Here is a 13,114-nt window from a genome sequence, read left to right on the forward strand (position 1 = left end):
TGCCCACCAGAAAGCAAGTTTAATCCCCGGTTTAACTGGATGGCATGTGATCTGAAGCCCTGCTGAGGTGAACAGATTTTTGTCTGGAACTATACATGATGTAGCCAGAAAGATGTTTTAATACTGAATGGGCTGATGTAGTTTTAGGGGTTTTAAAGCTGAGCTGGCAACCGCTGCTGGGCCTATTGTGATTGGTATGGTCTGGTATCACTTTTAATTTTGCTTCCTTTGATTATCTGTCGTTAATCACGTAAACTTACAGCACATCTGCTTATGAATCTATAATGATGTGCGATGTGTGATCAGGATCGCCTCAGGTTATCCTATTGAAATTATGCCAGAATAAATGATATCCTCCTATAAACAGGGTCATGTGGCCTCTTGTGCTCATACTCATGACTGTTTGACTTTAAATTAGCCAGTTAATCAATTAGAATGACAGAAAATGAATAATGAAAAAAACTGTTTTGGTTTTTGATTAATAGTTTTTCGATTTAATTTGTTGTTTTTCTCTGTTTTATAATCAATTGTAAAAAAAATAATATATATTATATATATATATATATATATATATATTTTTTTTTTTTTAACTGTTATTGGAACAAATATGCAGTTTAAACAGAAATCTTGAAAAGCATTTTCAACTTTTTTCTAATGTTCCCTAAACAGGTATTCTGGTAATTGCAAATCTAAAGCTTAATCGACAATGAAAATAATCATTACAGATCATTTCACCATATAAGTGTTTGAGCCTGTGGTCGCCAGCTGGCTGTGTGCGTGTGACAAAGGAACAGTGTTATAGTGGTGTTGACAGAGCGATAGGTATAGACCAAGACTTTAGTTAAAGCTCTCAACAGCTCATGACTGCACTTCACCAAAGCCTGGTTGACACAAGCCTGGTGTGTTGTCATAAATTAAACAGGCAGGTGTTAGTATGTAGCCCAGCCCAGACAGCTGCCAGACACCCCTGTGTACAGCAACAGAGACTTATCCCCGACACTGACCTCAGGTTGTGTTGCATTAACCCCAGTATCAGTGATCACAGAAGCTACAAAAAAAAAAAAAAAAAAAAAAAAAAAAAAAACAGTCGGGGGAATGCGGTGTAATCTGCATATTGCAGCTGAATTTTGCTGACTGTGGGTTTGGTTCAGGTTTGAAGGTGTCTTATGTTAAATTGATTGCCTCCTAAGGGCAACTGAGCCTGAACATCCTCAGCCTTTAGGGGCTGGTGGGATAGATGTAGATGTGTGACTGCTGCCAGGATGAGGCTCGGGCCTTCTCACATGCCACACACACATAAACATACGAGCCACACACGAACATATACTCTCCCCGAAGTCTTTTGTCTCGGTGCATCTCTGTCAGGCAGATTAGTTTGCCAGAAATTCACTTACTCAAAGCCTCAAACTGCGGGTGTTTTCTCCTGAGGCTGTGGGTTCTGTGTATTGACTTGGATTTACACTTTCCCCCAATTTGTTGTGACAGCGGCACCGCTCAGACGCTGTTTCTCAATTACGGTGATAAGGTGACAGCTCTCCCTCTCTAGAGTCCTCTCATTCTCTCTCTGCTGTATCCGTAAATTGAATATGACTAATAATTATACACAGAACAGTGCAAAAGAATCACATGGGTATATCTCATACTCTAACTCATGCTTTCTTTAACTTGTTCTCCCTCCTCAGTTGTCTCCAGAACTACATTCCCCCAGAGTCTCTGACGCTCTCGTGTCCAGTGTGTCGGCAGACGTCTATCTTGCCGGAGAAAGGAGTTTGTGCTCTACAGAACAACTTCTTCATCACTAATCTCATGGAGGTTTGACTCTTAATCCTTTTTTTTTTTTCGTTTTCTTCAAGTCAGACACAAATGTGTTAGCCTGACAGGATTTTCAAGTACATTACATGGAACAAAGGAAGAAACGATTATGAAGTAAACAACAAAGCAAAGATTATTAAAAAGCAGTTACAGACAGTACTGAGCCAGAGGGTTTATGTGTGTTGCTGATGCTGTTTTTGTGAGAACCACTCCCAGTGTTAAACAAAGGGAGGACATTTTTTCAGACTGAGCTCATTCAGGACAGTCCTTGCTTCTTCAAGGGGCTCTTTTTAGGATTTGTTTACCAGTGCCACCACTTCAATTCTGGCTGGGGACTTTTATTAAATATCCCCGCTCTGTGCTCTTGTTTCCTGTCAGCTATTAACTGTCAAATAAAAGAAAAAAATGTCCCCAGAAACACTAAAAGAAAAATGGAAACAATACAACACCAGGCCACACAGATGGTTTTCTTACAAGTCTACTGCTCATTACAGAACAGCATAATGAAGGTTCAAATGTTTGTCCGACCAGGTCCTTCAACGAGACCCAGAGTGCTCGCGGCCGGAGGCCTGCAGTGTCCTGGAGTCAGTCAGCGCCGCAGTTGCAGGAAAACCCCTCTGCTGCCCAAACCATGAGGGGAAGGTGGGATACTCTCAGCTCAGTCATCGCCTCTTTTTTTTTTTAGCAATTATTAAAGTGCAAGTGAAAACTGAACTTAAACCTATCTGCAATTCCCAGCAAGATTGAGGGAGCTTTTTTTTTTACTTAGTTTGTCTCCCTCTGCAGGTGATGGAGTTCTACTGCGAATCATGTGAGACGGCCATGTGTCTGGACTGTACAGAGGGGGAGCACCGGGAGCATGTGACTGTTCCTCTGCGGGACGTCGTGGAACAGCACAAGGCTGCGCTGAAGACACAGCTGGACGCAATACACAGCAGGTGGGGAGCTTGATGCCTTGATAAAGCTTTCAGAATATATCCTTCACATCAGGTGTTTGGGAGCTTAGGCATTTGGCCCAGTTTGCCATCAAATGTCACCTGTGCTGTGCTGTGCCTGGTGTGTTAAAACTTGGTACTGATTATAGTGACACATGTTCATGCTCAGCAAAGAATACGTTTTTGTAGCTTTCTAGCTACTTCCTCATCAGACTATCTTTTGATTTTTAATTTAATTTTAGTAAGGATTTATAAAAGTTCACATTGTGCAATCTTGTGCGATCTTGCAGGCTCCCTCAGCTGACAGCAGCCATCGAGCTGGTGAGTGAGATCTCTCGTCAGCTGAATGACAGGAAGAATGAGGCAGTGGCAGAGATTACCAGCACGTTCGAAGAGCTGGAGCGGGCGCTGCATCAGCGCAAGTCGGCCCTCATCACAGACCTGGAGAGCATCTGCAGCGCCAAGCAGAAGGTTAGCATGTTTTGAACATGCACATATATACAGTATATGCTCTCACACGCATGCACATGCATATTTCTGTGCACTTGCATTTTTGCACACTCATAGTCAGACACACAAGCGTACACATTCGTATAAACATGTCACATTTCTCACATTCCTGTCAACAATACTTAATATTATAAAAGACTCTTAATCACCTCTTTTTATATATTTCATCTCATTCTCTTCTGTGTCCCCTTGTATTCCACTTACCTGAGTGCAGGTCCTGCAGGCCCAGCTCTCATCTCTCCTTCAGGGGAAGGAACACATCCAGAGCAGCTGCAGCTTTACAGAGCAGGCTCTCAGCCACGGGAGTGCTACTGAGGTGCGCTGACAGATTGTAATTTGTTCAAGCAAGCTAGCAAACACTTAACAACACTTATGGGAGCCAGCTATCAAATATGATGCAGCAGTGTAACACAATGGGAGCTCTTGCCAAATGATGTATTAAAAACTGACTTAGAAGACAATATGTGTCTCTTGCAAGGTGCTGCTGGTTCAGAAGCAGATGAGTGAGCGGGTAACAGCGCTGGCCCGACACGACTTTCCCGAGAGACCACATCAGAATGCACACCTGGACTGCCAGGTATCGCCTGCTGCTTATACTGATTCAAACTGTTTCTCTGCTTTTTACTATTGTGATCTGACTGTTGTTCCTATATGGTGACGCAATGCAATTTTAAGCAGTTCTTCGGTCTATTTTTAACATTTTGTTCTCCTATTGAGGATGTGGGAGTTTTTCCTTGTTGTCACTAATGATCTCAAGTTGTACTGTGAAAATGTAGATGTTTATCGCTGGAGAATATAGACATTAAAGCTGAGTTAAGTAAGTTTTTACATCCAGCAGACAAAGAGCAACATGAACATCCCATTGTAGTTGTATTCATGGTCATCTGATGGCTTAATATTCACTTTCCTTTTAACTGGTTTGTTTTCCACCAACTTTAGAAAGCAGGAAGTTATTCTACAGTTGAAAATGTTGTGTATCTTGTGCGCTGCAGGTGGAGACTGAAGGTCTGCGACGCTCCATCCAAAACCTGGGTGTTCTCCTCACCACAGCAGCTGTAGCTCACACCTCCGTTGCCACAGGAGAGGGCCTCCGCCACGCAGCAACCGGGCAGCACCACACCGTTACTGTGACAACAAAAGATAAGGTACTGTCTTCATGTCATTTAGCCTCACTGTCATTTCCTACATGTGTAAAGTGAACCATCGAGAGCAGCTTGAAATTTCACGCCATTATTAGCTTGTTTTTTGCAAGTTATTTTATGGTGGAGACTCTGGTAACCAAGGCAACTAATGGGGATATTATTATTATCAAAAATAAAATCTTTTGGTAGCTTGTGATGTGTCTGTAGAAAGTGCTGCCCTAGATGCTGTGCCCATGTGCATCATGCTTGAACAACAAGAGATTTTTTTTTTGCTGTTGTGGAATTGAATCAGTGACCTCTATCTGCAGGATGGCGAGCTGGTGCGGACAGGAAACGCTGTTTTAAAAGCAGAGATAACGTCCGTTGATGGGAGCCGCGCTGCAGAGACAGAGGTAACGGACAATAAGAACGGAACATATGAGGTGGGCTACACGTTACGCTCTGAGGGAGAGTACTCCTTTGCTCTGCTGCTGTACGGCCAGCCGATACGCAGCAGCCCGTTCCGCCTGCGGGCGGTGAAGCCCTCGGATGTGCCACAGTCTCCGGATGACGTGAAGAGGAGGGTGAAGTCTCCCAGCGGGACAGGGGGCCACATACGGCAGAAAGCGGTGCGGCGGCCTTCCAGCATGTACAGCACCACCAAGAAAAAGGAGAACCCCATTGAAGATGAGCTCATCTACAGAGTGGGTAAGACGGCTGACCACATCCAGGAGAGCATGTAGACATACAGTATGTCATAGCAGGGAAAATACTATATTTCCTCTGTATTTCCTGTATTTGTTGTTTTAATTGCAGATCAGGAATGTGTAACATTACCACAAACTAGTCTCTGAACCATAAAACAAGTTTTTAGATTGGCATTCTCACTTCCTGGCTGTTTTCAGTTCATGCCACTGGACTGCAGAATGAAAGTCAACCTGCTGAGACCTGACAGAAGGAATGACATCCACTGAAAATCCACTGTATTCACAAGCTATGTTGTCAGGAGATCACACCTAGAAAGCAAACAACAAGTAAACATGGGTGATGTGTAAAGGATAATAAGAATTTGGTGGTTGCTTATTTGCATTATAAAGAGTTAGAGAAAGAGAGATTATGTAACTTCCACAAATGAATGAAAGTGTCATTTCTCACTGTGATTGAGTACCTGGCTCAAGCAGGTTTATGCAAGTTCATTTTTGAACTGTACTGACATGAAAAAACTCAATTTACCTGGAAGGTAAAAGTCAAGTTATGCTTTGTAAAATGATCAGCGTCAATGTATGAGCCTTTGAGGAAAAATGTGACACACTGGAACTAAGGTAAAAATATCAAATGGCACATTTACTGAGTGTGTAATTATTTTTCTTTCAGGGTCCCGGGGCAGAGAGAGGGGGGAGTTCACCAATCTGCAGGGAATCTCAGCCTCTAGTAACGGCAGAGTGGTGGTGGCTGACAGCAACAACCAGTGCATACAGGTGAGGCAGACACAGAGAGGAAGATGCATGTAAGGTGCAAACATGTGTGGGTCATGTAGAAAAGGAAAGTAGTGTTGTTAATGTCCTGTGATGGAACTGATTACAGGTATTCTCCAATGATGGCCAGTTCAAGATGCGCTTTGGGGTCAGAGGTCGGTCTCCGGGGCAGCTGCAAAGACCGACAGGCGTCACTGTGGACATGAACGGTGACATTGTTGTGGCTGACTATGACAATCGTTGGGTCAGCATCTTCTCCTCTGATGGCAAGTTTAAGGTGAGGCTGCACTGTCTCAAAAGGTTTTCTGAATTCATCAGGTGAAACATAAGAAAATGAACATTATAACATAAAGAGATAACGATGGTTTAGAAATTCTCTCAATGTGCATTTCTTTCTTTCCCTGCTAAAATCCTCTCTGTCCTGCACCCTCCCAGAATAAGATCGGCGCAGGCCGGCTCATGGGTCCTAAAGGTGTGGCTGTGGATAAGAATGGACACATCATCACCGTGGACAACAAGGCCTGCTGTGTCTTCATCTTTCAGTCCAATGGGAAGCTTGTGACTAAGTTTGGAGGCAGGGGGACGTCGGAGAGACAGTTTGCAGGTGAGAAGGAAGCATTAATACGTCGCAACAAGATGGGAAGCTCACAAACAACACCCTCTCGTTCACTGACACTATCGGTCACTGGGGCAGCTGTGTCTACCAGCTTTTTAAAGTAAATCTGTCATGATTAATGTATTTAAAAAAATATATGGCAACACAAAATATTGTAAGGATAATATTCGGCAACATGTTTTGCAGCTTGCATTTTAGTGCTTTTTATATCTCTATATAAGCACTCATTATTTTCTTTCACCTCTATAATAGTTAGCTATTAGCTGTGCCTATCTGAGCATGAAAGTAGGAAGTGAGGCAATGGCCACATCATCAGGGTGTAAATATTCGATTCTCCACTCGATTCTTTGGTTTGGTTTGTGCTTTTATTGTATTTCTGACTATAGACTGATGTGTTATGTTGTGATGACATTCTCTTTAAAAAAATATAAGCCTGTATACACTTGTAGGCAAAGCCCCCAGGCAACAGAATCCCCTCACACACTGTGCCTGTGCTGACCACCCTACTCTATTTTCTTCTTTCTTCTTTGCTTATCCTCCATCTCTGACTACCTATTTTTTTCTTTCTTTCTGTTCTTCCTGTTTTTCCAATTCAGAAAAACTTGGCCCAAACTTAAATAAATCTGGCTCAGTTTTCAGTAAGTACTAAGTGTGGCCTTGCTGCAACCCAGGGGCGTAGGTTTGGTCTCAACATTGGTAGGGACACAACAACAACGCCACCCCTCCAAAACAAAGAGATTGACTTTTTAATGCTGTCAACCTAACAGTTTATTAACATATAAGATCTGAATTTAGATTCAGAAATGCCCATACGCAAATGTAATATAATTATATATGTTAATAAAGTTGCATTTTACTATGAGTATTTCATATATGTTATAATCTTATATCTTAATATATCCAGAGGATGTATATATGTCATAATAATATATCCTCTTATATGTGTGTATCCTCTTATATGTGACACATATGGTAACATCATTCTTGATATAGAGACCTATATGTCATTTATATGTCATATGTCATAGTATAGTATGGCATAAAAAGTCATAGTATGGGAAGGCAATAGAGTTGACAGTTAACCTGATGTTCATATTTTTGGGCTGCCCTGGGTCCAAACCCAGACTCTTCCCACTCAAAACTGTGAGGCAACAGCTCAAAAAACTACACTACCATTCCAAACCATAAGTAACTCATAGTATGCTAAGGAATGAAAACTCATGGTATAGTAAGGCATGAAAATTCATACTGTAATAAGTCATGAAAATGTCATACTATAGTACTGAATAAAAATATATACTATATTAAGTCAAAAAAAGTCTTAGTGTGCTGAGGCACAAAAATGTCATTGTATACTAAATCATAAAAAATGTCATTTTATATTTAGGCATATAAACGTCATAGTATAGCAAGGTACAAAACATGTTAATAAATGTCGTCTATGTCGTTTTTATAGTAAGGCATAAAAAGTCATAAAAAACGGCATAGTATAGTATGGCATAAAAAGTCATAAAAACGTCATAGTATATTATGGTATAAAAAGTCGTGAAAACATCATAGTATAGTAAGGCATTAATCGTCATACTATAGTAAGGCATGAAAAATCATGAAAACGAGATAGTATATTATGGTATAAAAAGTCGTGAAAACATCATAGTATAGTAAGGCATTAATCGTCATACTATAGTAAGGCATGAAAAATCATGAAAACGAGATAGTATATTATGGTATAAAAAGTCGTGAAAACATCATAGTATAGTAAGGCATTAATCGTCATACTATAGTAAGGCATGAAAAATCATGAAAACGAGATAGTATATTATGGTATAAAAAGTCGTGAAAACATCATAGTATAGTAAGGCATTAATCGTCATACTATAGTAAGGCATGAAAAATCATGAAAACGAGATAGTATATTATGGTATAAAAAGTCGTGAAAACATCATAGTATAGTAAGGCATTAATCGTCATACTATAGTAAGGCATGAAAAATCATGAAAACGAGATAGTATATTATGGTATAAAAAGTCGTGAAAACATCATAGTATAGTAAGGCATTAATCGTCATACTATAGTAAGGCATGAAAAATCATGAAAACGAGATAGTATATTATGGTATAAAAAGTCGTGAAAACATCATAGTATAGTAAGGCATTAATCGTCATACTATAGTAAGGCATGAAAAATCATGAAAACGAGATAGTATATTATGGTATAAAAAGTCGTGAAAACATCATAGTATAGTAAGGCATTAATCGTCATACTATAGTAAGGCATGAAAAATCATGAAAACGAGATAGTATATTATGGTATAAAAAGTCGTGAAAACATCATAGTATAGTAAGGCATTAATCGTCATACTATAGTAAGGCATGAAAAATCATGAAAACGAGATAGTATATTATGGTATAAAAAGTCGTGAAAACATCATAGTATAGTAAGGCATTAATCGTCATACTATAGTAAGGCATGAAAAATCATGAAAACGAGATAGTATATTATGGTATAAAAAGTCGTGAAAACATCATAGTATAGTAAGGCATTAATCGTCATACTATAGTAAGGCATGAAAAATCATGAAAACGAGATAGTATATTATGGTATAAAAAGTCGTGAAAACATCATAGTATAGTAAGGCATTAATCGTCATACTATAGTAAGGCATGAAAAATCATGAAAACGAGATAGTATATTATGGTATAAAAAGTCGTGAAAACATCATAGTATAGTAAGGCATTAATCGTCATACTATAGTAAGGCATGAAAAATCATGAAAACGAGATAGTATATTATGGTATAAAAAGTCGTGAAAACATCATAGTATAGTAAGGCATTAATCGTCATACTATAGTAAGGCATGAAAAATCATGAAAACGAGATAGTATATTATGGTATAAAAAGTCGTGAAAACATCATAGTATAGTAAGGCATTAATCGTCATACTATAGTAAGGCATGAAAAATCATGAAAACGAGATAGTATATTATGGTATAAAAAGTCGTGAAAACATCATAGTATAGTAAGGCATTAATCGTCATACTATAGTAAGGCATGAAAAATCATGAAAACGAGATAGTATATTATGGTATAAAAAGTCGTGAAAACATCATAGTATAGTAAGGCATTAATCGTCATACTATAGTAAGGCATGAAAAATCATGAAAACGAGATAGTATATTATGGTATAAAAAGTCGTGAAAACATCATAGTATAGTAAGGCATTAATCGTCATACTATAGTAAGGCATGAAAAATCATGAAAACGAGATAGTATATTATGGTATAAAAAGTCGTGAAAACATCATAGTATAGTAAGGCATTAATCGTCATACTATAGTAAGGCATGAAAAATCATGAAAACGAGATAGTATATTATGGTATAAAAAGTCGTGAAAACATCATAGTATAGTAAGGCATTAATCGTCATACTATAGTAAGGCATGAAAAGTCATGAAAACGAGATAGTATATTATGGTATAAAAAGTCATAAAAACGACATAGTATAGTAAGGCATAAAAAGTCATAAAAACGTCATAGTATAGTAAGGCATTAATCGTCATACTATAGTAAGGCATGAAAAATCATGAAAACGAGATAGTATATTATGGTATAAAAAGTCGTGAAAACATCATAGTATAGTAAGGCATTAATCGTCATACTATAGTAAGGCATGAAAAATCATGAAAACGAGATAGTATATTATGGTATAAAAAGTCGTGAAAACATCATAGTATAGTAAGGCATTAATCGTCATACTATAGTAAGGCATGAAAAATCATGAAAACGAGATAGTATATTATGGTATAAAAAGTCGTGAAAACATCATAGTATAGTAAGGCATTAATCGTCATACTATAGTAAGGCATGAAAAATCATGAAAACGAGATAGTATATTATGGTATAAAAAGTCGTGAAAACATCATAGTATAGTAAGGCATTAATCGTCATACTATAGTAAGGCATGAAAAATCATGAAAACGAGATAGTATATTATGGTATAAAAAGTCGTGAAAACATCATAGTATAGTAAGGCATTAATCGTCATACTATAGTAAGGCATGAAAAATCATGAAAACGAGATAGTATATTATGGTATAAAAAGTCGTGAAAACATCATAGTATAGTAAGGCATTAATCGTCATACTATAGTAAGGCATGAAAAATCATGAAAACGAGATAGTATATTATGGTATAAAAAGTCGTGAAAACATCATAGTATAGTAAGGCATTAATCGTCATACTATAGTAAGGCATGAAAAATCATGAAAACGAGATAGTATATTATGGTATAAAAAGTCGTGAAAACATCATAGTATAGTAAGGCATTAATCGTCATACTATAGTAAGGCATGAAAAATCATGAAAACGAGATAGTATATTATGGTATAAAAAGTCGTGAAAACATCATAGTATAGTAAGGCATTAATCGTCATACTATAGTAAGGCATGAAAAATCATGAAAACGAGATAGTATATTATGGTATAAAAAGTCGTGAAAACATCATAGTATAGTAAGGCATTAATCGTCATACTATAGTAAGGCATGAAAAATCATGAAAACGAGATAGTATATTATGGTATAAAAAGTCGTGAAAACATCATAGTATAGTAAGGCATTAATCGTCATACTATAGTAAGGCATGAAAAATCATGAAAACGAGATAGTATATTATGGTATAAAAAGTCGTGAAAACATCATAGTATAGTAAGGCATTAATCGTCATACTATAGTAAGGCATGAAAAATCATGAAAACGAGATAGTATATTATGGTATAAAAAGTCGTGAAAACATCATAGTATAGTAAGGCATTAATCGTCATACTATAGTAAGGCATGAAAAATCATGAAAACGAGATAGTATATTATGGTATAAAAAGTCGTGAAAACATCATAGTATAGTAAGGCATTAATCGTCATACTATAGTAAGGCATGAAAAATCATGAAAACGAGATAGTATATTATGGTATAAAAAGTCGTGAAAACATCATAGTATAGTAAGGCATTAATCGTCATACTATAGTAAGGCATGAAAAATCATGAAAACGAGATAGTATATTATGGTATAAAAAGTCGTGAAAACATCATAGTATAGTAAGGCATTAATCGTCATACTATAGTAAGGCATGAAAAATCATGAAAACGAGATAGTATATTATGGTATAAAAAGTCGTGAAAACATCATAGTATAGTAAGGCATTAATCGTCATACTATAGTAAGGCATGAAAAATCATGAAAACGAGATAGTATATTATGGTATAAAAAGTCGTGAAAACATCATAGTATAGTAAGGCATTAATCGTCATACTATAGTAAGGCATGAAAAATCATGAAAACGAGATAGTATATTATGGTATAAAAAGTCGTGAAAACATCATAGTATAGTAAGGCATTAATCGTCATACTATAGTAAGGCATGAAAAATCATGAAAACGAGATAGTATATTATGGTATAAAAAGTCGTGAAAACATCATAGTATAGTAAGGCATTAATCGTCATACTATAGTAAGGCATGAAAAATCATGAAAACGAGATAGTATATTATGGTATAAAAAGTCGTGAAAACATCATAGTATAGTAAGGCATTAATCGTCATACTATAGTAAGGCATGAAAAATCATGAAAACGAGATAGTATATTATGGTATAAAAAGTCGTGAAAACATCATAGTATAGTAAGGCATTAATCGTCATACTATAGTAAGGCATGAAAAATCATGAAAACGAGATAGTATATTATGGTATAAAAAGTCGTGAAAACATCATAGTATAGTAAGGCATTAATCGTCATACTATAGTAAGGCATGAAAAATCATGAAAACGAGATAGTATATTATGGTATAAAAAGTCGTGAAAACATCATAGTATAGTAAGGCATTAATCGTCATACTATAGTAAGGCATGAAAAATCATGAAAACGAGATAGTATATTATGGTATAAAAAGTCGTGAAAACATCATAGTATAGTAAGGCATTAATCGTCATACTATAGTAAGGCATGAAAAATCATGAAAACGAGATAGTATATTATGGTATAAAAAGTCGTGAAAACATCATAGTATAGTAAGGCATTAATCGTCATACTATAGTAAGGCATGAAAAATCATGAAAACGAGATAGTATATTATGGTATAAAAAGTCGTGAAAACATCATAGTATAGTAAGGCATTAATCATCATACTATAGTAAGGCATAAAAAGTCATAAAAACAACATAGTATATTATGGTATAAAAAGTCATAAGACGACATAATATAGTATGGCATACTGTAAAAAGTCATAAAAACATCATAGTATAATATGGTATAAAAAGTCATAAAAACTTCATAGTATAGCAAGACATAAATCAACATAGTACAGTAAGGCATTAAAAGTTCATAATAACTGACATAGAATATATCAAAGCAAGACATAAGATCCAACAATAGCTACAGTTAAAGCCATCGGAAAAGGTGCATAAACAAATACGACATAGGCTATAGTAAGGGCATTTAAAAAGTCATAAAAACGACATAGTATAGTATGGCATACTGTAAAAAGTCATAAAAACATCATAGTATAATATGGTATAAAAAGTCATAAAAACTTCATAGTATAGCAAGACATAAATCAACATAGTACAGTAAGGCATTAAAAGTCATAAAAAC

General features: G+C 36.6%; 1 protein-coding gene across 6 annotated transcripts in view; it reads left to right on the forward strand.

Moving 5' to 3' along the window:
- LOC111217210 (tripartite motif-containing protein 3-like) overlaps nt 1-13,114 on the forward strand; it is a 38,180-nt gene that overhangs the window by 14,972 nt on the left and 10,094 nt on the right. For 3 of the 6 annotated variants that reach the window (XM_022738981.1, XM_022738982.1, XM_022738980.1), the window contains exons 3-14: nt 1,683-1,812; nt 2,344-2,454; nt 2,599-2,750; nt 3,038-3,218; nt 3,472-3,573; nt 3,736-3,834; nt 4,250-4,402; nt 4,708-5,086; nt 5,753-5,856; nt 5,963-6,130; nt 6,289-6,457; nt 7,066-7,107. In XM_022738981.1, the coding sequence (XP_022594702.1) occupies nt 1,683-1,812; nt 2,344-2,454; nt 2,599-2,750; nt 3,038-3,218; nt 3,472-3,573; nt 3,736-3,834; nt 4,250-4,402; nt 4,708-5,086; nt 5,753-5,856; nt 5,963-6,130; nt 6,289-6,457; nt 7,066-7,107 (1,790 nt within the window). Of the gene's footprint in view, nt 1-1,682; nt 1,813-2,343; nt 2,455-2,581; nt 2,751-3,037; nt 3,219-3,471; nt 3,574-3,735; nt 3,835-4,249; nt 4,403-4,707; nt 5,087-5,752; nt 5,857-5,962; nt 6,131-6,288; nt 6,458-7,065; nt 7,108-13,114 lie in introns of those variants that run through there. The other 3 variants (XM_022738984.1, XM_022738983.1, XM_022738985.1) reach the window with 3 other exon arrangements.

This window comes from Seriola dumerili, unplaced genomic scaffold, assembly GCF_002260705.1.
Source record: "Seriola dumerili isolate Sdu_G_001 unplaced genomic scaffold, Sdu_1.0 BDQW01000040.1, whole genome shotgun sequence".
In the NCBI taxonomy this organism is placed as follows: domain Eukaryota; kingdom Metazoa; phylum Chordata; class Actinopteri; order Carangiformes; family Carangidae; genus Seriola; species Seriola dumerili.